The following is a 27,202-nucleotide window of genomic DNA, read 5'->3' as shown; positions in this document are numbered from 1 at the left end:
CAGTATAAATGTTGCAGATTTGGACTTTATGATGGTGTTTAGTAGTATTTAACATTTAAAGGGTAGATATCCAGATGTAGGAAACTGCAGAACATCCTGTTTTGAGACACGTTATTCAAACATTGCCGTGGGTCAGGTTATTGTAGAATAGCTGGCCAATCTAATCTCACATATAATATATGCACATTTTACTGACATAACTGTAAACTTACACAGTGCATACTGTAACACATACACTGCCACATGTTCACTCACACTGACATACAGGCATACTTACATTTCATACTGACACATGCATTTGAACTGACACATGTATGCTTATACACATTAGGAATACACAGGTCCCGTGTCCTGCAGAGCTATGTCCGGAACCTCATATGTATCTCATGAATGCTCATTTAAAGGCAAACACACTGGAATCTTGTTCCCTCTCCAAATTTAGCGGCGCTAACTTAGTGATGCAGTCACACTGGCACACAATTCACATTGATGCATGCACTCAATCTGACACACACACTGACCGGCATTCATGTACACTCACATTAACACATGCAGACCCAAACTGATATGCACACAAACAGGAACACTCAAACTGATGTGCAGTGTTGCACACACTCATACTGATCAAATCACATTGATACATGCACACTCACAATGATATGTATAGACACTGACACACTCACTGAGACAAAAGTTGGGTTCTGAAAAGTGTAGAGAAATTGAGAGACCTTGGGAGTACATGTCTACAGATCCATGAAGATGGATAGATAAGGTGGTCAAGAAGGTATACAGGATACTTTTGTCCATTGACCAAGGCCTAGAGTGTAAGAGCAGGAAGGTTATGCTAGAATATTAGTTAGACTGCAACTAGAGTTACCACAGGAATAATGTGATCACACTAGAAAGAGTATAGAAGAAATTTACAAGGATGTTGCTTATGGCAGTGGCAGTGTATATGCAGTCTTTAACTTTACAAGAACGGAGAAATTTAGCAATGAGGAAAGACTATATTGGCTGGATGTGATTTCTTTGGAATAGTGGAGGCTGAGGGGAGATTTATTGAGGGACTGAGATAGAGTGGAGCCTATTTCTGTAAGCAGCGGGGTCACTAATCAGGGGCATAGATTGAAAGCAATTGGTAGAATTAGGGGAGAGTTGAGTATTTCTTTCATCCAGAGGTTGATGGCGGTCTGGAATTCACCGCCTGAAAGGATGGTGAGGCAGAAATCCTTATCCCATTTTTAAAAAATGGGTATACACTTGAGTTGTCATAACCTCCAGGGCTATGGACCAAGAGCTGGAAGGTAGGATTAGGCAGGAAAGCTATTTTTTGGCCGGCACAGACAAGATGGGCCAATTGGCCTCTTTCTGTGCCACAGATCTTTCCCTGTTTCAATACATTGACATATACACACTTGTACACACACACATATGGTACCAAACACTCATAACTCACCAATGGGCACCTGGGCTCTCACGTTTACATGAACACATAGATTGACATGTATCAGAGACTGAAAAGGAACAAAGGCATTTTTGTTTTGCTTCTTTAAAATGTTTAATTCTTTAAAAAAATTATAGTCTTCGGGTTAGAGAAAACCAGAATATTTTTGGTCAGGTCTAACAATAACATTATTTTTGGTACAATTTGACTTTACACTGTAAATGAATAACAGAAAACACGAGAACGCTTTCAACTGTTTCAGAGGGACTGTGATTGCTGAAGAAATAATTGAAAATTGACCAATCTTACCATTGGGCTTTTGAGCTTTCTCATTCATGACTCCGTAAGACCCATAGTTCTATGGAATGTCATTTCTCAAGCTCATTCCTTTTGCTTTACCTCCATAAAGCAGCGATGGCACTGCACAGTGGTTGTTAGGGTCCTAAAGACAAATTGTTGAGCCATCATGTATGTTAGCAAAGCACCTCAGGTCTTTGTGTCGCTATTCCCTCTGCTTGTGACAAATTCCAAATACCACCACAAATAATGCAACACTGCCCCTAGAAAAATCTTGCACAGCCACTTTATTTTGTACATAGCAACGGTTGTGTTGGAATATAGACAATTTTGGAGCTCTTGAGGTGTGTGCCTTCCTATCAATATTCTTGCAGTCTATCAGGGTTACAGTCAGACACCTGTATATGTCATGGGATTCCTGCTACTTTCTCTCATGGAGACTGAGTAAAACAGGCACAATGGAGGAGGGTCTATCCCAGGATTCCAAGTAGTAGTGAAGGCTCACTATTAAAATGACTGTCCTCTATATTGGTGGATTTTCCTTATCTTCTAAGGAGAGCTGTATGATTCTACATTTCCATCAGGAATCCATGCTTGCAAAGAACATGGGCTAGAGGTTCGACTCCAATATTATAGTGATCGTGGTTCCCTGCTCAAAGCATGGGCTTTCCGATATGTTAGTTTTTATGTGTGAACGTGGAGGTTATTTTCTCACACTTTGATACTCCAAATATTTAATTCAAAAGTCCAACCACTGAATTTCTTATTTTCTTAAATATCCTCCCTCCTTCGCCTGAAACCTTGATATGCTGGGATACTGTTCCACAGGCATCAGAGGGCTATTCAAACACTGTGGTGGGCGAGCAGTGTCAAGCCAAGCTAATCCCAATCCTATCCTGCTTTGAATTCATACACTTCAGAGCAGGAGTTTGCTAATAGTGTTTAGCAGAGGTGGATTTTTCCTCTCCCTAAGGCAATGGGATCAGCTGTAGGGCTATCATCTCCATCCGGGCAATCAGCCTACTCAAGACAGACTAGAGAACAGTCCTGTGACATCCTTGTTCTGTCTGGTTTGGTTCAACCCTGGACAGTCCATTAACTAGTCGAAACATTGTGGGAACCAGAGTTCTCCTATAATTACACCCCTATTCTTCAAATGTGCAATCATGTTAGTTGGTATATTGTGAACTATCTTTAACAAAGAAGCATCTGACAGAGGCCAGGACCCAATTCAATGATGTGTAAAAAACTTGCTGGGGGAAGGAGCTTGAATAATCTCAAGTGGCACCTCAAACCAACTAATTTTACAAATGAGTGCACTGGACATAGAGATCCACGCACTGCAGCACTGATTGGAATATCAGGCCATGATATTTTCTCAAGCCATTCCATGACCCAGCCGCCTTTTTCTGTTTAATAAAGGGCAGAAAATTGAGTTGACCACAAAATGGTGGTCTTCACCTTTGTGCCTGATTTTCTAATTAATATTCCCAGTATGATACTCTCTAGCAGGAGAGTTAAATTGCAAAACCTACCTCTGTAATTCACCCCATCACCACCTTTCGATCAAGATGTCACAATTCAATTTAGAATGGACAAACCTCCAACCGAGACGCGTCTTCATTTTAAAAAATTTCAGGCAAAGGGCAGTTTCCTTCCTTGAGTGTCAGACCATACATGTATCTATATATCTCTAGATAAATAACCACTCATATTTTATCTAATGAACATTTGTACGAAATGTTTTTAATACAACAAAATATCAGGCTACATTCATTCTCATTTAAACTTTATACCAGCAGCCACTGCCCTTCCATCATGACTTTTCAAACAGAACTGTTCTCACGGAGTGGGCACTAACTAACAGCTTGTTCCAAAGCATATTCACTTCAGTATTGCGGTCCGCTATCAAAGCATCATCTTGGTGCACAGATGGGAACATTCATAGGACATGCAGGCAGCGGTTACCCTATCCATTCAGAGGAAGCGCAGCAGTATTTTCCGATATGGCTGCCCTGCGGCCTTTGGGATCCTGATAGGCAGATCCAGAATGCGTTGTGCTTGTGTTTCACAGAGTGCAAATATATATATATTTTTAGTTCAGTCTGTTAGACGCATACTTGCTATTGTAAAAGATTGGCACATTCAGACAATAACCTTATAATATCCAACATTATCTTTTTTATCATTTATAAATACGTTCACCAGAAGGCCAGGAAATGCTTAGAAACAAACAAAAACAAAATAATTCCCAATTATTTACAAAGTTAACATGGATTTTCCTGATATCCAGCGACATGTCATAAATTAAATGTAAAACGTTTCTTTCTCAAATTTCAAAACTTGAACTTTTTCGTAAAAGGCAAATCATTCTGTACAGGGCTGAGTGAGAGGAAAGCGGGTGGTGCCTCTGCCAGACACCTCACCTACTGCCTGGTTCTTCTGTACACCCTTGTCTTCAGTTCATCTCTTGTCCTGCAAACCCCCAAAAACACACGTTATAAGTATTTTACCATCAACATCAACAGAATCCAACACTACAGAATGAAATCGAGGCCAAGAGAGGACAGTTTGCACAGACAAGGTATGTATTTCCTTGAGTGTGGGAGATTAAGGGGTGAGCTTGTTGAGATGTTAAGATGACTAAAGGACTTCAATAGGGTAAAGAGAGAGAAACTGTTTCCTCTAATGGGAAAGTGCAGAACAAGGGGGCGTAACTTTAAAATTAGAGTTAGGATATCTGGAAGAGCTTCTTCACACCAAGGCTACTGGGAACATGGAAAGCACTCCCCAAAAGGCTGTAAAGGCTAGGAGTCAACTGAACATTTCAAAATTGAGATTGATGGATTTTTGTTAAGTAAGGGTGTGGAACCAAGTCAGTTAAATCGAGTTCAGATACAGACCAGCCATGATCGAACTGAATGGTGGAATAGGCTCAAGGGGCTGAGTGGCCTCTTCTAGTCCCTATGGACAACACGTTATCATGATCATGTGGCATAACTGCTCAAAATGTTTCATCAACATTCCTATGGTCAGTGCTCCTCTGAAAGCTTGTTTCTAATATGCCATCCGGTCCTCTTCCTCTCCACTGCATCTTCAAAGTGCTGAAATTGTGATATTGCATTGTTTGTTGGCTCCTTCACTTCCCTCCCTTTTCCTTGTCTCCCACAACTACAGGCTTCGAAAATCCAAGCTTAAGGTCACCTACTTGTTTTTTTTCCTGATTTACCTCATCTTTTCTCCAGCTCTTTTCAACCTTGTTGTGTCTGAGCGCTTGTTTTTTATTCTTTCAGGGAGCGTTCCAAGGTCAGCATTTGTTGCCCATCCTTAAATGAGATGGTGAAGCAGCTGAAGTTGGTTGGGCCGAGGACACTACCCTGAGGAATGTCTGCAGTGATATCCTAGAACTGAGATGATTGGCCTCTAACAACCACAGCCATCTTCCTTTGTTAAAATTATCCCATTGACTTCAATTTTTTAGGGCACCTTGATGCCTCAACACACAGCCAAATGCTGCCTTGATGTCAAGGACAGTCACTCACACCTCACCTTTTGAATTCCGCTCTTTTGTCCTTGTTTGGAGATCTGGACCCCAATAGCCCCATTAGAATCCAAACTAAGCATCATTGAGCAGCTTATTGCTCTGTAAGTGCCACTTGGTAACACTTCATCAACACCTTCCGTGACTTCACTGATGATTCGAGAATAGACTGATGGGTTGGTAATTGGCCAGATTAAATCTGTCCTTTTTTTTGTGGACACGCCATACCTGGACAATTTTCCACATTTCCCTTCATAAATATATATCCAATTCCCTGTTGAACAGTATGATTGAATCTGCTTCATCCTCAGCTTTTTCCAGAGCATTCTTGTCCAATGCCTGCAGCATTTTACACTTGGCTGCATTAAGTCCCATCAGTCAATTGTCAGCCTGCTTGTAAGTGTTGGTTTGGCTCCTTCCATAGCTCCTGGGCTGCCCCCTCTGATTCCATCATGACAGGACCAGCGAATTAAAAAAGGAAAACTCAATTCCTCCCTTGAACTCGCACAGCAATTGTCATTAAGCTATGCCAACATTAGAATTGCCAACTCAAGATGGTTATGTTCCTAGAGATTTCATCACATGATCTCCCTGAGTCTCAAACCATTCCTGCCATTGGTCTATTTGCCAGGGGTACTGCCTTCCCACGGCCAATCAGAAAGAACACAGACTATTTATCAACCATCCTGAGTGTTGATCACCATTCTTTTCCAATCTTTCTATTCCTGGAGACTCCAGGCCGACCCAGCAAGTCTGATGTTTTAAATATGAAGCTGTCTCCTCCAATAAAGACATTTTAATCTGCCATTGCTGATTCTGGATTGCATTACTAGTCTGCGTTTAAATGGGGTGTGTGGGGAACAGAAACTGCTGGGAGTAGAAATGGCTTTTGACACCTTTCTAATCCATTCCTGATACAGACTTCAAAATCAGCCTCTTTTAATTACACCACATGCTGGTTTCTCAATGTTGTACCTTTGTTTCGCTCTCATACTCCACCCTCAGTAAACCATCACTTTTTGATCAGACAGACCACTCAACTTATTAACTCCCTCCACATATTTTTTAATAAACAGCCTTTGCTTTGTTATTCCTTTCCAACCACAGTTAAGAAATGCTATTCAACACAAAAGCATACAGATTCTGAGCCACGTATGTTGTAGCATCACCAGGTTAACACCTCATTTTTAGACATGCCTGGTGCTGCTCCTGACATGCTTGCCTGCGCTCTTCGTTGAACCAGGGTTGATCCTCTGGCTTGATATTTATTGCAGAATGAAGGTTATGCTGGGCCATGAGGTTACAGGTTGTGGTTGAATACAACTTTGCTGCTGTTAATGGCCCACAGCACCTCATGAATGCCCAGTTTTGAGTTGCTAGATATGTTCTGAATCTATTCCATTTAGCATGGTAGTAATTTCACACAACACAATGGATGATATCCTCAGTGTGAAGATGGGACTTCATCTCCACAAGGACTGTGCAATGGTCATTCCCAACAAATGACTTACTTACTTACTCAATACTACGACAAGTAGATTGGTGAGGAAGAGGTAAGGTAAATTCTTCCCTCACCAACTGCTGCTGGCTCAGTCTGGCAGATATGACCTTCAGGACTTGGTCAGCTCAATCAGTAGTGGCACTACCAAGCCACTCTTGATGATTGGCATTGAAATGCCCCTTCCAGAGCTTATTAAATATCCTTGCTACCCTCAATGCTTCTCCAAAGTGGTGTTCAACATGGAGGAAGGAGGATGGGGGTGGGGGTAGGTGGTAATCTTCAGGAGGTTTCCATGCCCATGTTTGACCTGATACCATGAAACTTCATGGGTTCTGGAGTCAATGTTGAGGGACTCCCAGTGCAAGTCCCTCCTGACTGTATACCACTGTGCCGCCACCTCTCGTGTGTTTGTTCTACTGGTGCAACAGAACGTAACCAGAGATGATTCTTGCCCCACTGAACTGATAATTCTTGTCTCAACTTAATTAATTTCCCGCTGCCCAATTTTTTCCTATCAAATCTGTGACTCTTCCAACACCCTCTGCCATATCTCCTGGCCCTAAAAATGCACTTTTTGCCATGGATGTTCAATCCCTTTACACCTCCAGCTCTCTGCTTTTTTGTATACACTCCATTTTCCACACTTCAACTCTCGCCATTGCCCCTCCCTTCCAGTACCATGGAGAGTTCCCCTTATCCTGACCTTTCACCCATACCAGCCTCTACACTCAACCCTCCTCCATTTCTGCCACCTCCAGCATAATGCTCAACAGCAAACATATCTTCCAAAGGAGCCTTGCCTTCGTCACACCCAGGTCCACTCCTCAGTCACCTCAACACCTCATTTCCTTCCCAAGACACTTGCCCGTGCAAGTGCAGGAGATGCCGCACTTGCACCACAATACAGGGCATCAAACAGTCCTTCCAAGTGAAACAGCGATTTAGTTGTACTTCTGTCAACTTACTACACTGTATTTGCTGCACGCAGAGAGGCTTCAGCTACGCTAGGAGAACAAATGCAGATTGGGTAATCACTTTGTAGAACACTTTCATTCAGTCTGTAAACATGACCCTGAGTTTCCAGGCACCTCTCATTTTAATTCTCTGCTCCACTCCCATTGTCACCTAACCCTGGCCTCCTAAATATTCCGATGAGTTTCAACATAAGCTCGAGGAGCATCTTTCGAATAGATGCTTTATTGCCTTCCAGATTCAAAATTGAGTTCAACAATTTCAGATCTGTCCTCTTTCTCCATTTTCTCAGGCAGCAGCTGTCGGTAATGATTCTGCTACTGCCATTTTCACCTCTGAGACCCTTCTTCTGTTGCTTCTCTTGCCTCATTACCATGTCCTTTTGTCTTACACCATCTCCCCTTTTGGCATTCAATCTCTCCTGCCTTCCACCCTATTACAGACCTTCTCTTTGGTTATCCCCCACTCACCCCTCTCTGCCTCAGCACTTGATTAAAACCTCTTACACCTTTAACTTTTTTCAGCATTGATGAAAGATCGTCCTTTTCTCTCCACAGATGCTGCCTGGTCTGCTGAGTATTTCCAGCATTTTCTGTTTACATTTCCCCAATCATCTTCATTTATGCTCAATAGCTGAGACTTTGTTCAGCTGATCTTTGGGGGAGTAGCCAAGGGTATCATATCAGAGAGTTTTCTTATTTCATTTGTAACAGTTGTCTGGCTGGGAAAGAACGGACTTCAACTTTTGAACTTTCGAGTCAATCAATTTTGTGGCTGTCACTCCCCCACTGAATGTGTTTATTATATTGAGTAGAACAGAATGATGATTCGTCAGGGGGATTTACAGCCCAGTGCTCTTAAACTCACCACACGGTACTTCCTCCATGTCTCCTTCACCGCCCCCAGCGCACAAACCTACTAGACTCGACATACAGCTTCTGGGAGATAGTTACGGTCATTGGATCCCCAGGACACCTGCTCAGAAACCAGGAACCCTGGTTCCCAGTTCAGGGTGGGGGTGGTGGTGGGGGAGGGGATGTGATTACAGGCTTAAATAAATCCTTTAAAGATGTCTGTTATGCATTGCAAAAATAAAATTTTGTTAAAGCAACAGTTTCCCACGGGAGATCCAAAAAATAGGAACAGGTTTCCTTAGGGTCATTAGGCGATCGAGTTGCACAATCTCTGATATTTGATTCCGTTTCACATTTTTCTAATATTCTGACCTTAGGCAGTGAAGAAAATATGCAGACACAGCACACACTTTGAAGTCTATCCTTACGTATGTAATTCATATATTAAAAGCATGTTCAATTCATTAGACCAAGATAGCTTAATACAATCTCTTTCCCTTTAGGGTACGAACTGTCTGTAAAGAAATGGGAGACATTTATCAAACATAGATGCTTCAGAGTACAGACTGAGTGGAACATAACAGGCTGGATATTTTCAGATAAATTGAATAAATGAATATAAAATAATTATGATCGACTGTTGGGTTTGGCAAGTTTTTGCTGCAGAAAAATAATATTTTGACAGAGAAAATCCTGCCATTTATGGCTGAGGCCTAAAAGGCTGTAAAAGCCTAGATGCAAACATTGCTGAAAATCATTAACGTTAGAGCAGATCTGAACACAAAGATGCCGCCAGGGGTTTCAGGAAACTTGTAAGTGAACGATATGCATTAAATTTATCTTGGTTTACAGGTTCTGTCACAGCATCTACACATGACCTCATAGTAGCCCCAATATATGCCAAGAATCCTTGTCCTAAAGTTTTAATAGAAGAATTATGGCAGATTTGGTCTGTTTCCTGCAGCATTTTATATTCCTGAAAAGGCTATTTTTTTTGTTAGCACATGGTGAAAATTTAGCAATACAACCAAGAAACTTCAAGTGACATGACGTCTTTCCTGTGAGAACATTCTAATAGATGCACAAACAGCAAGATTAGGATTAGTTACTTAGCCTAGGGGAAAAATGGGCTTTGTTCATCTTCCTGAGATTCGACTATCAATGCTCCTACATTCTGCATGTGACTGTGATTTTCCACTCTTGCTCTTCAAGATACAGGCTCTGCTATGGTGTTTTAACACATTGTTTTCAGAATGTGGCAATGTTGGAAAGTCCACATTCATTGTCCTGACAAGGTTGGGCTGGGACTTCTCCTTGAATCTTTGCCATCCTTGTGGTGATGGTGCTCCCATGATAGTGTCAGATATGCACCCAGTGATGATGGTTTAACAGAGGTATATGTCTAAGTCAGGATGACATGTGAGTTGGAGGGTCATGTCTCACTGCCGTATGGCCAGTGCAATACTGGACCACCTAGAGGCCAACCCAGCTGGTATAAAGGTAAATGAGTTTGAAGTTAAGAAGTGGGGGAGAATCCAGCGTGGCAGGCCTAGGTTATTTGTGTGAAACCTAAAGATGTATTCCCGCTCCTCCTGGCCCCATAATTGAAAGCTTGGCTTTTTGGCCCCCACTTTGGCAGGACCAGCAGCTCTGTCCAGTTGTGTCCCTGTACAAAAAAAGTCCATGGCTTCAAACAAGCAGGTATTCCGGCAATTGAGCAGCAGGAAATGCTGGTTGAAATGGGAGCACGAATGAGGCAGTGAACATTTTCCTAGCAACAACATGAGAACAAAAAACAGGAGCAGGAAAAGACCATATGGCCTGTTGAGCCTACTCGCCATTCAATATGATCATGGCTGATCTTGGATTTCAACTCCATTTTCCTGCCCGCTCCCCATATCCCTTAACTTATGCATTAGTCTGAGCCTCTGGATTACGAGTCCAGTGACATTAACACTATGCCACCATTTCCCCAAACAAAGTTTGATGTTGAAGCGTATGAGGAGATAATGGGTTAGATGACCTAAAGCTTGGTCAAAGAGCTAAGTTTTAAAGTGCATTTTAAAAGGCAGAAAGAGAGGTAGACAGACAGAGGTTTAGGGAGGGGATTCCAGAGCTTAGGGCCTAGAAAGCTGAAGGCATGGCCACCAACAGCATAGCAATTAAAATCAGGGATACTCAAGATGCCAGAATTAGTTGACTGCATTTTAGCGATGCCACCACCTTATTTTCATCCACTGCCATTAGTGAAAACCTCGGTCACTGACTTCGCTTCAGCCAGTCACTTTTTTCCCTTTATTCTTTCATAGGATGTGGGCAGCACAGGTAAAGCCAGCATTTGCCCTTGAACTGAATATTTCAGAGGGTCAGGAGTCACCCAACCAGATAAGGACATTGTGTGTATTGTCAATTAGCATTCCCTAAGAGACATCAGCGAACCAGATGGTTCTTTACAACAATCAGTGATAGTCACCATTACTGAGACTAGCTTTATATTGCAGACTTTATTAATTGAATTGCCATGGTGGGATTTGAACTCAGGTCCCCAAGCATTAGCCTGGGCCTATCTGAATTACTAGTCCGGTGATATCACCACTATGCCACTGTATCCACCTAACTTGGAAAACTCTGATCTCAGTCACAACTCAATAAGCCCAGTCTCCTGCCTAACGCTGTCAGGGCTTACATACCACATGAGCATAAACATGTACTTTAGAAAAATCACTAAGAGGTAATGAACTCACCCCCAAAATGTGATCATAATCTCAAAAAGTACCTGGGATACTAGTGTCCAACAAATTCTAAGTAGGCTATTTGCTTTTCTTATTAATGTGCTACTCAGACCTGAGGTGATGTTTGGTCCTTCCCTTGCTTCAGGCTGTGATGAGATACTTCACTTTAATGGTCCCCATGTCTTTGTAAGAACAAGGCATATTTTACAATTTGGAAACTGTGAACGAAGTGACATCAGAGCCACAGGTAGTCCAACTTTGGATCGTCACATTAGAGGTTAAAATTTAACCGCTGACTCCTTGTGGCCTTGAAATTCCATCATGCCGGAGAACGGGTCCTCAGGGTGGGGTGCACGCTACACATGTCTGTTCTGTGATCCCAAGCAGCACTTTAACTTGGTACAAGGACCTCAGTAAAATGCATCAGGCATGCAGCCTACACCACCTACGCTACTTACTGGCTACACCCCTGCTAAACTGGTTTGTGATCAACCGTCTCTAATGCCACATAAAGGCAGCCACCACCTCTTAAAGGAGAGGTGTTTTCTGGCTCCAGATAGGAGGTCAACCATTTTAGATCCAAACTAAAACACTGGTAGTGTTCCAGATAGGGCACCCAGGTTTCTGATGTATTGTTGGAGGGTCCCAGGGCTAGACGATGGGCAGGAGATCCCATGTTCTGCTCACCCTCCACATCCCCTTGAGGGGCAGAAACCCCTCCTTTTCCATGAATAAAGAGGTTACAGAAGAGAACAAGGCCAGGAGCTTAGCTCCCAGGTCATGGCTGTAATGCTGCAGAAAGTCTAATGACCTCACCAGAGTTGTCAGGGTAGGAATTCTGCTTTCTTAACCTCTGCGCACATCTACCACTTCCAGCCTCACAATTCACCATACTTTTCTCCTACTTCCCTTCGCTATCCTGCAAACGCTGCACCACATTTCATTACACCTCCTTCTCCTTCCGTCCTCGCTGTTACAATCCTCACTTCTCCACAGCTCATATCTTACAGCTGCTTCAGCCATAACAAGCACATTCTCCACACACTTCACCAGACTGTTACTAATGCACTCCTTTCTTTCTTGCAGGAGAAGGTCACACACAACTTAAGAAAGCTGATGGCGGAGGAGGCTGAGCCCACCTGCACATCCCGGTCACCACAGGTAGGGGACAGTCATGGCCACAGACAGTGGCAAAGCTGGAGGAGATGTTACATGGGGGGAGGGGGGGGATGAGGGTTTACACCATATCCTCTTTTCTCTTCCAATTGCTAATTGACCATACACACACTACATGACAAACTGCAGGAAGAGGAGGGCAGCCTGCCTGAAGATGCATCATTAAATGATTTGACCCAAGCTACCACCAACTACCTGAACTAACACAAAAACAGAATTACCTGGAAAAACTCAGCAGGTCTGGCAGCATCGGCGGAGAAGAAAAGAGTTGACGTTTCGAGTCCTCATGACCCTTCGACAGAACTTGAGTGAGTCCAAGAAAGGGGTGAAATATTTCACCCCTTTCTTGGACTCACTCAAGTTCTGTCGAAGGGTCATGAGGACTCGAAACGTCAACTCTTTTCTTCTCCGCCGATGCTGCCAGACCTGCTGAGTTTTTCCAGGTAATTCTGTTTTTGTTTTGGATTTCCAGCATCCGCAGTTTTTTTTTTGTTTTTACACCTGAACTAACAGGTAGGGAGGGGATTTGAATAATGCATCACCGGGAGGACAACTCTGAAAATACAGCATGCCTGCAGTACTGCAATATATTGGAGTTCAGTATCGTCTGTCTCTGAGGTAAGAATACCAGCCGTTGAGCCAAGCTGACAGATTTATCAAACCAGTGCAGGTTGTGAGCATTAGAGTGCCTACTGAAACAATGACAGGAAATGCATGTAACATGGAATGACGTCCACAGGCAACAAAACACAGCACTTTGTTCTTCTTGCTGAAAGCAAAAACCCTTGCAGATCACAGAGATAGTGCCTCACATCTGAAGCCCAGTCTATCTCAGCTTAATGTTTCAGGGAGGTATCCGAGTTGAAGACTGTCTCCAGCTCACTTGAAAAGTACACCTTGTAAAAGGCCCAAAGTCACTCCGGGTAATTATACAAGATCTAGAACAGCCCAGATAGTTTCCATTAGTGAGTGAAAAACTCATCAAGTGGGAGGAGGCTCGTGTGAAGCATAAATACTGGCAAAGACCTATTAGAGAGAATGGCCTGTTTTCATGCTGCGAATACTCCGTAAAACTTGTCACTAGTCTTGAAAGAACTGAAGTTGCTTGGAGAGGTCTTTATTATTACACCAATCGTCTGAAAAACTTTCATTTGTGTTTAACTTGCTTAACGTTCTTCTTAAGTGTCTTTATTTATTTTGTTGATCGTTTCCACGACAGAAATCCTCGAAGACAAATGAAACAGTATATTGCATTAGGCCATGCGATTTATTGTGCCTGCCAGTTGCATTCTTGTGCTCTGCTTTTAGAGGTTATGCAACATGTGGGAAGGCTTTCTTACAAGGTATAGGAGTTGGATTCAACAATGCAGAGTTATATTAATCTGATGCACTGGGTTGAAATCCAGCCAGGACCGTTGGGATGTAAGTTGTCTCTCTCTGCTAGCTGTAGGCGACACACATTTGAGAAATCCTGATCCAGTTTTGAGTAGCTAGAGGGCTACAGAACTGCCCCCATTTTGGCACCGTCAGTCTCAGCAGCTGCAGGAATAGCTGGTGTGTGAAATGGAAATGTCACAGTTGTTAAGCAAGGATCTCTTAATCTGAGCTGGGCCAACGGTAATACAAAGAAAGAACTTACATTCTTATCATGCCGTTTCTGACACCAGGATGTCCTAAAGTGCTTTACAGCCAATGAAATGTAGTCAGCCATGGAATGTAAGGAAACACAGCAACCAATCTGCCCACAGAAAGGTCTAGTAAACAATAAGGAAATAAATTGTCATCTGATCTATTTTAGTGATATTGGTTGAGGGGTAAACATTGGCCAGTTCACAGGGAAAAGCCCCCTGCTCTTCTAATAATGCCATGGGCTCTTTTTCACATCTGGCCAAATGGGAAGATGGGACCTGGGTTGAATGTCTCATCTGAAAGACGGCACCTCCAAAAGTGCAGCATTCCCCCAGTACTGGATTGAAGTAGTAACCTAGAAAACGTGCCCAAAATTGCGGCACAAGGCATGAAACCACAACCATCTAACAGAGAGGTGCGAATACCACCACCGTGCCAAGGCTGACACATAGGGCAGAAGGAACCAAACGCATTAATTGGTTGTGCTACATTTGATTGAGGAATGTCAGCACAGACAGGGATCATTATGTACAGCAGCTGTTGCATCCCATCTACAAAATGTCACTCAATAATGAGCCAAGACTCCACCTGGTGACCTTGCAAGCCAGTAGGTTGACTCTGAGAGCAAGTTCCGCTGATGAGAAGCATCATTCAACAAGCGATGCCTCAGACTAATTGTAAATCTGATTGAGACAGGACATAGATTAAATCTCAAACGAAGACTTTCCATTTTATTTTCTCCATAATGGCTTGTGGAAGCAGTCTGGAGGGTTCCCATTGAACAAAGCACAGTCCCATCACATCTCGACTGACAGCATTCCTGTGACAGATACACCACTGGAATCTTCATACAAGATGAAAGAGCCTTTGTGGAGAAGCCAAAAGACACAACAAAAGAAAAAATTGTTGAAAGGAATTGAGGCTGAAGCTAGCCCTTTGCACAAGGTAAGGCTTGACAGGTCTGTGCAGGCCTCAAAGCCAAGAGCCATCTCACAAGCTATTCTTTTCATTCCAGTGGCAGTCACATTAGGGAGTATCAGGTAGATAAGGTGCAGAAGGGCTCAGTGGATGTTAATACAGTGATTAGCTTTGTAATCTAAGACACACAATACACCTCTACAGGATACCTAACATAGACATCTGTAAATCCTTACCCTCCAGCAGGAGCTCTATGGAGAGAATTTTCATCGCTCTTTGCAACAAGTAATAATTTAACTCTTAAAATACAATAGCTTGTAAAGCTAGTTTTCAACACCTCATTAAGAGATATGCTGCCTATTTTCTTCTCCTGGATTGGAAGGTCTCCGTACCTAAAGATCAAGTTTCCATTTTGCAATATCTTACAGAACTGCAAAAATCAGAGCTCTACAGATACAGTGACTGCTATACTGACCCAGACTTGTACACGTACAGGTATTGCTGTACCAACCCAATCTGTACAGATACAGTATCACTGTACTGACCTGCAGATGCACTGGTCCATGGCAGTATCAGTAGGAGTGACCACCGCACAGTCCTTGTGAAGACAAAGGGCGGAATCATCCCAGATTTGCATTAAATGCAGTCACATTCTGAAATCCACACTCAGTGCCATGCGCCGCCATATGAACACACTCGACCTCTCCCTCCAGCAGCACCGCCGTACCCTTTTTCAAAGCTGCGCGTGCCCCCAGTTTCATTTTATTCTTCGGCTCATCCGACGCCTCAACAAGAAACTTTTTCTCTTTCTCTCAAGTGCTAAGGAACGCAAGCTCCAACAACTCATCGACGCCAACACCCATCTAGAACCCTCCACCCCTGCCTGTCCCTCCGTCCCCACCCCATCTTCCAATCCCAGCCCCAGCCGTGTATTCACTATACCCCCTGACCTTCCCCTCTCCGATGCTGAACGTTCAGTGCTCAGCAAAGGACTTAGTTTCATACCCTTACGCCCTCGTCTCAATGAATTTCGGGCTTGGCATGATGCTGAACTCTTCTTCCGCCGTCTTCATCTCCGGGCTCACTTCTTTGGGCAGGAGTCCTCTCCCCATTCAACGGATCCTTTCACCCACCTCCAATATTCTCCCTCCACCTGGACCCCTCCCTCTGGATTCTTACCTTCTCTTGATCTTTTCATTGAAAACTGTTGGCGCGACATTAGTCGTCTCAATTTCTCTGCTCCTCTCACCCATTCTAACCTGTCTCTCTCTGAACTTACTGCACTCCATTCTCTCAGGTCCAACCCTGACATTGTCATCAAACCTGCTGACAAGGGTGGTGCTGTTGTTGTCTGGTGCACTGACCTCTATCTCGCGGAGGCTGAGTGTCAACTCACAGACACTCCTACCTCTCCCTGGACCATGACCCCACCACTGAACATCAAGCCAGGACTGTCACTGACCTCATCTCCTCTGGGGATCTTCCTCCCACAGCTTCCAACCTGATAGTCGCCCAACCTCGGACGGCCCACTTCTATCTCCTACACAAAATCCACAAACAGAACTGCCCCAGTAGACCGATCGTGTCAGCTTGCTCCTGCCCCACAGAACTCATTTCTCGTTATCTTGACTCCCTTCTCTCTCCCCTTGTCCAGTCCCTTCCCACCTACATCCGTGATTCCTCTGACCCCTTACGTCACATCAACAATTTCCAGTTCCCTGGCCCCAACCGCTTGCTCTTCACCATGGACGTCCAATCCCTCGACACCTCCATCCCTCAGCAGGATGGTCTGAGGGCCCTTAGCTTCTTCCTCGAACAGAGGCCCGATCAATCCCCATCCACCACTACTCTCCTCCGTCTGGCTGAACTTGTTCTCACGCTGAACAATTTCTCCTTCAACTCCTCTCACTTCCTCCAAATAAAAGGTGTGGCTATGGGTACCCACATGGGCCCCAGCTATGCCTGTCTCTTTATGGGGTATGTGGAACATTCCTTGTTCCAGTCCTACTCCGGCCCCCTTCCACAACTCTTTCTCCGGTACATCGAAGATTACTTCGGTGCTGCTTCATGCTCTCATCGGGACTTGGAAAAATTTATTAATTTTGCTTCCAATCTCTACCCCTCCATCATTTTCACGTGGTCCATCTCTGACACTTCCCTTCCCTTCCTTGACCTCTCTGTCTCAATCTCTGGTGATAGACTGTCCACCAATATCCATTACAAACCCACCGACTCCCACAGCTACCTCGACTACAGCTCCTCACACCCCGCTTCCTGTAAGGACTCCATCCCATTCTCTCAGTTCCTTCGCCTCCGTTGCATCTGTTCCGATGATGCTACCTTCAAAAACAGTTCCTCTGACATGTCCTCCTTCTTCTTTAACTGAGGTTTTCCACCCACGGTCGTTGACAGGGCCCTCAACCGTGTCCGGCCCATCTCCCGCCCATCCGCCCTCACGCTTTCTCCTCCCTCCCAGAAACATGATAGGGTCCCCCTTGTCCTCACTTATCACCCCACCAGCCTCCGCATTCAAAGGATCATCCTCCGCCATTTCCGACAATTCCAGCATGATGCCACCACCAAACATCTTCCCTTCACCCCCCTCTATCGGCATTCCGTAGGGATCGCTCCCTCCGGGACACCCTGGTCCACTCCTCCATCACCCCCTACTCCTCAACCCCCTCCTATGGCACCACCCCATGCCCACCCAAAAGATGCAACACCTGCCCCTTCACTTCCTCTCTCCTCACCGTCCAAGGGCCCAAACACTCCTTTCAAGTGAAGCAGCATTTCACTTGCATTTCCTCCAACTTAGTCTAATGCATTCGTTGCTCCCAATGTGGTCTCCTCTACATTGGAGAGACCAAACGTAAACTGGGCGACTGCTTTGCAGAACACCTGCGGTCTGTCTGCAAGAATGACCCAAACCTCCCTGTCGCTTGCCATTTTAACACTCCACCCTGCTCTCTTGCCCACATGTCTGTCCTTGGCTTGCTGCATTGTTCCAGTGAAGCCCAACGCAAACTGGAGGAACAACACCTCATCTTCCGACTAGGCACTTTACAGCCTTCCGGACTGAATATTGAATTCAACAACTTTAGGTCTTGAGCTCCCTCCCCCATCCCCACCCCCTTTCTGCTTCCCCCTTCCTTTTGTTTTTTTCCAATAAATTATATAGATTTTCCCACCTATTTCCATTATTTTTAAATATTTAAAATCTTTTATGCTCTCCCCACCCCCACTAGAGCTATACCTTGAGTGCCCTACCATCCATTCTTAATTAGCACATTCGTTTAGATATATCACCAACTTTAACACCTATGTGTTCTTTTGTTCTATTGTTGGTGACATCTTTTGATGATCTGCTTCTATCACTGCTTTTTTGTCCCTACAACCACACCCCCCCTCCACTTCTCTCTCTCTCTCCCCCCACCGCCCCCCCTCACACACACACACACACACACACACACACACACACACACACCTTAAACCAGCTTATATTTCAACTCTTTCTTGGACTCGAACTCAAGTTCTGTCGAAGGGTCATGAGGACTCGAAACGTCAACTCTTTTCTTCTCCGCCGATGCTGCCAGACCTGCTGAGTTTTTCCAGGTAATTCTGTTTTTGCATTAAATGCAGTAGTGGGCGAGTAAAATGACCCTGGCTGCAGTGGCAACTTTTCACGCCGTATCATCCCAAACCTGCCACGTTAAGTGTATATTCCCAGGATATGCGCTGTTTCGATGGCATGCGGACTCCGATTCGCCTGCCATGCTATCACCTCGCCACTTCATCATGCCAAGCACCACATTTAAAGTGCTTCCAGCCCAGGACCGCGTAAAGACAAAATGGACCCGAAAGGCAAGAAGACTGCAGCGCTCAAGCACCTTTTGGACACTGTGGAGGCCCCGCTGCGATGTCCTCTATCACCGCTCTGGCCACTGGAAGGGCAGTTACATTACCACTCTGGCTACGGGCAATGGCAGTGGTGAGCAGTGCCAATGTCGCAGAGAAGAGGTAAGTCATCCAGTGCAGACAGGGGATGAATGATCTCATCCGCACAGCCAGGGTATGGCAACCATCTCATCACTCTAAACTCACACACTCAAGCCCATCACACATTCACTGGCATCTCAATCACTGCCAGCTCAAGGGACATCACCACCAATTCTCACATACACACCCTCACATCTCTATCTGACCTCATCTCCTCTGGAAACTGCCTCCTCAGCCTTAACCATCTTGAGGACACTTACACAGATCAACACGTGCCCTCATGCAAATCCTGGGATACACTCCTTCTCCAGTACAGCTCTCGTCCTGCAGCCTCTTCCCTTGCCTAAGGTCACTTTTCCCCCTTCTCCAAGCAAGTCCTAGCCCTGCAGCCGTTGAAAAGCCACCCACATATGGCTGACCCGGTAGGTAGAGACCTGCCCGTGATCCCCCCTAAAAGTGATGTGGTGCTATTTGTGAAGCCTGGCGCTGATGACTGTGAGTGCTGACTGAAGCAAGGTGGGCAAACAAACCTCGAAGTCCCAAGCAAAGTGCAGCCTGCCAGGTGCATGCCTCATAGATGCTGTTGTGAAACACGCCAGCGTGTTTTCCTGCCGACATGGGTGGACGATCCAGCTGGGTAGGGAGGGACGATTCCAGTGGGCAGGCCTTATAATGATACGCTGATGTATTACAGTGAGGTTCCCAACGTCTGATGGATGGGAACACGGCCTGCCATCGGCAGACAGAGCGGACAATCGCAAACTGGTTTCACAATGTGGTAAAACCGATTTTTTGGTCTTCTCGCCATATTGTCCACTTATGCCACTGAACACGCCTGACGCCAGTGGGCACAGAAAATCCCGGCCAAAATCCCATCTTCCATCATGTGTGGCACTACCACCGTGCTAAATGGCATAGATTTTGAACAGATTTAGCAACTCAAGACTGGGCATCCATGCGCTGTGGGCCATCAGCAGCAGCAGCAGAACTATACTCTATCACAATCCATAAACTCACGGTCCGGCATATTCCCCACTCTACTGTCACCATGAAGCCAGGGGATCAACCCTGGTTTAATGAAGAGTGCAGGGGGGCATACCAGCAGCAACACCAAGCGTACCTAAAAATGAGGTATCAACCTGCTGAAGCTACAACTTGTGTGCTAAACAGCATAAGCAGCAAGTGATAGATGGAGCTAAGCAAATCCACAACCAACAGATAACGTCTAAGTTCTGCAGTCCTGTCACATTCAGTCGTGAATGATGGTGGAAATTGAACAACTCACTGGAGGAGGAGGCTCCAGAAATATTCCATCCTCAATGATGGGGGAGCCCAGCACATTAGTGCAACAGATAAGGTTGAAGCATTCGCAACAATCTTCAGCCAGAAGTGCCAAGTGGATGATCCATCTCAGCCTACTCCAGAGGTCTCCAGCATCTCAGATGCCAGCCTTCAGCAAATTTGATTCACACAATGTGATATCAAGAAACGACTGAAGGCACTGGATACTGCAAAGGCTATGGCCCTGATAACATTCCAGCAATAGTACTGAAGACTTGCGCTCCAGAGCTTGTTGCGTCCCTAGCCAAACTGTTCCGGTACAGCTACAACACTGGCAATCTACCCAGCTATGTGGACAAATATAACCCGGCCAATTATCACCCCACCAGTCTACTCTCAATCATCAGTAAAGTAATGGAAGAGGTCATCAACAGTGCTATCAAGTGGCACTTGTTTAGCAATAACCTGCCCACTGATGCTCAGTTTGGGTTCCACGAGGGCCACTCAGCTCCTGACTTCATTACAGCCTTGGTTCAAACATGGATGAAAGAGCTGAACTCCAGAGATGAGGTGAGAGTGACTGCCCTTGACTTCAAGGCAGTGTTTGATGAAGTGTGGCATCAGGGAGCCCTAGCAAAACTGGAGTCAATGGGAATCAGGTGGAAAATTCTCCGCTGGTTGGAGTCATGCCTAGCACAAAGGAAGATGGTTGTGGTTGTTGGAGGTCAATCTTCTCAATACCAAGACATCACTGCAGGAGTTCCTCAGGGTGGTGCCCTAGGCTCAACCATCTTCAATTACTTCATCAATGACATTCCTTCCACCCTAAGGTCAGAAATGGAGAGGTTCGCTGATGATTGCACAACGTTCAGCACCATTCACGACTCCTCAAGTACTGAAGCAGTCCACGTCCATATGTACTGCAGCAGTTCAAAGATGCAGCTCACTATTCTTAAGGGCAAATAGGGATGGGCAATATATGCTGGCCTAGCCAGTGATGCCCAGGTCCCACGAATGAATTGAAAAAACAATCTGCACAGATATAATGTTACTGTACTGACCCAATCTGCACAGATACAGGAATTGCTGAAATGACCCAGTCCTATAGAGATCCAGTTATCGCTGTACCAACCCAGGTAGTAAATAAACCCAGGTATTGCTGTATTGACCTAGTCCTGTACAGGTACAGGTGTCACTGAACTGACCCAGTTCTGTACAGAAATAGATGTTGAACCCAGTTCTGTCTTGGTTCAAGCTGCTGTTCATAATAGTGCTGATCCTGCAATGGTATGTGATCAGGTAATAAGTACAGTACCTGTACCAACATACTACCAGAATCAGTATATGCTATACTCATACCTACACCAATATAGAACCTGGTACATGCAGTACACCCAGTAGAAGCAAGCTTTCCTCTGCATTTGGTTGTGCTTTATTTGAGCTGGGAGCGTTTGATGCTAACCTTTGGATAGCAATTTTAATCACTACTATCCCTCATCTCAATTAGCACAAAACACTGCCTCATCTTAAGAAGGAATCAAACTTATAATTCACCTTCTTTAAACTTATGTTATTTTGCAACATGTGGTTGGACAATCTTTCTGCCCCTTTCATCTAGGGAAATACGTATTTGTTTCAAATGATGGACCAAGTTCTCTCAGCTGAAAGGGCGGCCCAGTAAAGTTAAAGAAAAACTTGCATTTATATTGCACCTTTCACATCCATAGGACATTCCAAAGCATGTTACAGGTAATGAGTCACTTTTGAAGTATCGTCACTGCTGAAGGTATATGTGGATATATAGGATATACTGCCCTGGAATTCCATAGGAATTCTTATCTAAATATAAAGTAGTCTTTAAGAAATACAGTGGGGAATTCAGGATAGATGTCTTTACCCAGAAATTAGCAAGAATGTGCATCTTGCGTCACAGGGAGTAGCTGAGGTGAATTGTATAGATGTTTTTAAAGGAGTAGCAAGAAAAACACAGAGGGTAAAAAAGAATACAAGGTTATGCTGATTGAGAGTTGGGAGAAGGCTGCATAAACACAGTCACGGACCAGTCAGGTTGAATCACCTGAATGACTGGTTTCTTTAGTGTAAATTCTATATAATTCTGACAATAGCTGTGTCACTAGGCTTTCCACCAGAGTTACACAGGGAAACTGATATAGTCCTGTGGAATTTTGGTGTCCTCTACCTCAGGAGCCATGGTGTTGAAGAGAATAACCCTATGTTTCATTCTTAGCACAGACTTTGCTGTTTACATGAACTGAGGCTAAAACTGGTGGAGATGTTCTGAGAGGCGTTTGTTGGACACAGTGCACTACTGGTCAGTAAACTGCTGATTCTGCAAACTACCATGTGGCCAGTCTTGCCCACACCAATGGCACTGTGTGCCAGTTAGGTGAGACTCCTGTTGCACACTTTTCGGTGACTAGTTAAATGCCAGAAAGTCAATTACATTCCTGCCCTTGGATGTGGGGTGTGAAATGATGGCAATCTCAAAGGGGAGAGAGAAATGCAAATAAACTGGGGAAGGGGCAGACAGATCTCTTCAGTAAACTTAATAGGTCCAATAATGCTTTTCAGGAACAGATCTGTGTGTGTGTGTGTGTGTGTTACAGTACCTCAGGCCTCAGATGCTCGTACTACCTCTTACCTCACTACGGTCTGCTCCAACTCCTCTGCTCCGCCCTGCTACATGACCCCGTGACCCTGTTGAACCTCTGGATGATGAACTTCCTGTCGTGGAGCAATTACTTGACATTTGACCCCGTTGCAGGAAGGTGGGTTTACTGTATGGTATCAAGTCATCTTCTGGAAGAGCAAGTAAAGAAAACTGAAGAGTTAATCCATCTGCCGAAAACGATTAGAAAGCACTTTCACTTGTATGGAACCTTTCACATTTCAAAACACTTCACAGCCAATAAAGGCCCTACAGCATTTCATGATCATAACACTGGTTTAACAATGCTGAGGTCATGAGTTCAAATCCCCCACTGTGGTAAGATGTGAATCGGAGGTTAAAAGCATCTATTTGTGCGTTACTAACATCAGAAAAAAATGGCTATGAAAGCTTGTTTTATGAACAAAATAATTTTGTGAACATCCTCCAGAAAATGAACCTGACAACCTCACATAGTCAGCCGTATATATAGATTATGTGGTTGGTTCTTGGTTTCCTTAGGAGTTAGTGCTTTGCCAATGTTACCCCTGTCTCACAATCAAGTAAATGCATGTATGGTCACTTTGTTATATATACAAATTCAGCAACTAATTGGTGCAAAGCTCCCACAAACAGCTAATGAATTGAATGACCACTTAATTCATAGTTGGTAGTGATGGTTGAAGGAGGACACCAGATTAATTTCTTGATCTTCAAACGATGTCATGGGATCTTTCATGCCCTCAGCAAATTGAAATTGCTCTTCAGCTAATATAAGGTGATAATACTACCATTAGAAGGATGACGTGGTTTGGTCGAGCCAAGGAGCATTGTTCATAGACTGGCACCAAGAGGTACAGTTTCAGCTTGTTGCATGGACATAAAACTGCCATTGTGGGTTGGCACCTGCTCTAGAATCTGTCCAGTTTCCATTAGGGATCTGAAAGCCAGGTGGTTCCTTTCATGTGCAGCTGACACATAACACCAGTTATATACCAGGACAGCAAGTTGAAAGTCTGCCCCCAAGGTCCCAGCAAGCGAAGGCATTGAGGGTGAATGAATAGTTGCAATTGTGAAAAAAACACAGGTCAGAGGTACAACACTGTGGTGTCAAATCTCTGGCATGTACTCCCATCTAATGTGGCTGCATGCTCCAAGTGTGGGATTGATGACTCTAAGTGAGATGGTTGGTAGGTGTGGCTGCTCTCTGAAAAAGGCAGAGTCGCTTGATAAATGATCTTTTCCTGTCTGTTAAGTAAATATAATGTGGAAACCCTATATAGAAATAGAGAATAAACAACATGTTGTGTGATTTCTGTGACCTCACTTGCACGGCCACTTATTTTCAATGTGTGAAATTTGGATACTTTATGCACTCCAATCAATCTTCCATTCATTCACCAGGATTTTGCCCTGAACAGTGGGCTGCCTAATCTAATGTCCACTCAAGGTTATCTGCTGAGACTAATGTAAATTTTGTGCCTGAAAATTCCTGGATAATGCAGGCTCCTTAACCATTCAACAGCAGGTTTACTGGGGCTGCACCGGAGCAGATGCTGCAGGAGGGGAAGAAAAGGACGACTATCTAATTTGGTACTTAAAGGTCCCAGCCCACCAAGCCGACTGGTGCAAAGGAGGAGGAGTCCTTTGTCACCTTGTGACAATGTGGTGACAGCTTCATCGTTTCACATTGGCAGAAGCATGTTGGGATGCCATTCTGGCCTCTTACTGGAAAATAACACCATCATGACGCCTGAGTGAGGGGGACAGGGATTGAGATAAAAGGAGCTCCCGCTTGGAGCTAAAAAGACTAAAGCACTGCAGGGTTCCCTCACACTGTGGGGAACGGTAACACGTCCCTGCACCATGTGCCACTCTCTGTATTTCTACTGATGGTAATCCAGCTCTGTCACACTGTCAGCTCAGTAACTCTTCTCAATCAGCACCCTCCATTATGGACTGCATCTCTCCTGATGTCAGTCCACGTCCCTCAAACTCAGGGTGGAATTTGCCGAAGTCAATGGACATTTGAACGGCTTGCTGCATTTTACGGCCCCAACCTGCTGCGATGGGGCCATAAAGTTCTGCCCCCGGGGGCTCAGTAACTCCACCCAGCCACTACAATGCATTACTTACTGACAGACCAGCTCACTAACAACATTGAGCTTGTTAACTCTCCTGTCCAGCACAGTATTACTGACTACATCCCCACTGATGTTAGTAAGATCTCCCACACTGTCAGATTCAAAAACTCCATCCATTATGCTACTGTCAGCACTTATTACTTAAAACTTTTCCATTGGAGGAGAGGGTGCAGTGCACGGGAATGTCAGAGAACTGCCTGGAGAGTGGAACAGTGCAGATCCTGTCAGTGGCACAGATGGAAAGAACAAATAATTGATGCACCCTGTAACAATGAAATGGAATTCAGAACACTCGCTGTGTCTGTTTTTCTCTGTTTCATTAATAAAGTGAGCATTTGAATACTAGATTTGCCTGAGCTTAACATCCCATTGCCTTGCTGTCTCAGCGCTCTTAATAATTCGGCAGAATTTTAATATACATAAAGCACTTGAACAAACATCAGCGCAGGGTTAGAATTAATGCAATCAATTAACTCCTGCTCTGATGGAATGTCACACCACAGTTACTGCACTTTTCATATAGCAGCTAATTTAAGGTTTCTGTTGAAGTTTAATGTTGACCCAATCAATCTGCTATAAGCACCTCAGACCCACTGTGCCAAGTATTGAGAAATTGTTGGAAAGGAACTAATTGGACCTCAACCTTGTTAAAAGAATTTTGTTGCCATTTTGATTATGATTTATTCTCCCATCTAGGATAAAAGGTTATGAATTGTGCAATTTTATAACAATTGATTTTCTTCCACCATAAATAAATTTAAAGGGGCAGGCATCTCCGAAACAGCATGATAGGTTTAAGCAACTCCAAAAGAGGCCAGTGCTGCTGGAGGGTGGGGACAAATGGTTAGGATGAGCCTCAATAGTGTGGGAATAAACTGAACTTCAGCATCAAAGGCCATCACAGCCAGAGTTTAGTGGGTTACTATATGGGAACAGATAAACAGGAGTGGGCTAATGAGCCCCTCTGCCGCTCAACTAGATCATGGATGCTCTGTACCTCAACTTACCCTCCTTAGTTCCATATCACTTGACATCATTTAAGGAAAATCCATCAATTTTGATCTTAAAAGCCCCAATTAATCCAACATCCACATCTTTTCCTGGAAAGAATTGCAGATTTCAATCACCTGTTGCATGAAAGGGTGCTCCCTGGTTTCCCTCCTAAGTGGCCTAGCATTAAGCTATAAGTTTAAGCTCTTGGTTCTACCAACAGAGGAAATGGTTTCCCTGCATCTACTCTTTGATGCATATTAATCACATTGACCACTTCAATCAGACCATCCCTCAACCATCTAGTCTCAGGTTCTACCAACAGAGGAAATGGTTTCCCTGCATCTACTCTTTGATGCATATGAATCACATTGACCACTTCAATCAGACCATCCCTCAACCATCTAGTCTCAGGGAAACATAAGCCAAGTTGATGCAACTTAGGCCTGGATTTTCCAGTCCCGTCACGGTGGGAGCTGCCGTGGGAGATTTGGCTGCCCAGCCAAAAGTCCATAGACTTTTGGTGGGACTGGATGATCCAGGCGGTGGGCAGGGCTGGAATACCCTGCCCATATGCTCAATAGTTTAACCCTCTAAGCCTGGTATCATTTGGGGTATCAAAACATTCCACAAACATGATGGTGGTCAACTACTGAGGTTGTGGTGGGGTGGGGGGGTTGGAATGCTGCCTGTGGAGAGCAGTGGGCTAGATTGAGTAGGGGTGATGGGTTAATAAAGTTTTGCCTCGCTTATCACCAGGGATCGTACAGTATTTATTTAGCAAGTTCCCTCAAGGGGCTGCATGAAGAGCTCATGAAAGGTTAGATTGCATAGGGTTTGTAGAAAGAATGGACTTGATACATGCTTTTCAGGTTTAACTATGCGCAATAGCCAACATTGGGTGCTCCATTTCAGTGGATCACCAAGGAATATTAAATAAAAAGAAATACAAGCAATTATACCGACCTTTCAGAACCTTAGGACATCTCAAAACAGATTACAGCCAATGGAGTGAAGCCAGTGTGGTAATGTAGGAAACTAAGGTTCCACAAACAGCAA

At 44.4% G+C, this 27,202-nt stretch overlaps 1 protein-coding gene across 3 annotated transcripts in view; it reads right to left on the bottom strand.

Moving 5' to 3' along the window:
• Positions 1-1,619: 1,619 nt before the first annotated feature.
• The window catches only part of robo3 (roundabout, axon guidance receptor, homolog 3 (Drosophila)), a 309,406-nt gene continuing 283,823 nt past the window's right edge, over positions 1,620-27,202 (bottom strand). For all 3 annotated transcript variants that reach the window (XM_041174412.1, XM_041174414.1, XM_041174415.1), the window contains 2 exons: positions 23,004-23,161; positions 1,620-4,216 (listed from right to left, as the gene is read on the bottom strand). In XM_041174412.1, coding sequence (XP_041030346.1) covers positions 4,205-4,216; positions 23,004-23,161 — 170 coding nt within the window. In that variant the 3' untranslated portion in view covers positions 1,620-4,204. The remainder of the gene's footprint in view (positions 4,217-23,003; positions 23,162-27,202) is intronic.

The sequence above is a fragment of the Carcharodon carcharias genome, chromosome 25, assembly GCF_017639515.1.
Source record: "Carcharodon carcharias isolate sCarCar2 chromosome 25, sCarCar2.pri, whole genome shotgun sequence".
Taxonomy (NCBI): Eukaryota; Metazoa; Chordata; class Chondrichthyes; order Lamniformes; family Lamnidae; genus Carcharodon; species Carcharodon carcharias.
Note: the sequence above shows the minus strand (reverse complement) of the source record. Positions and strands in the feature narration are given on the sequence as shown.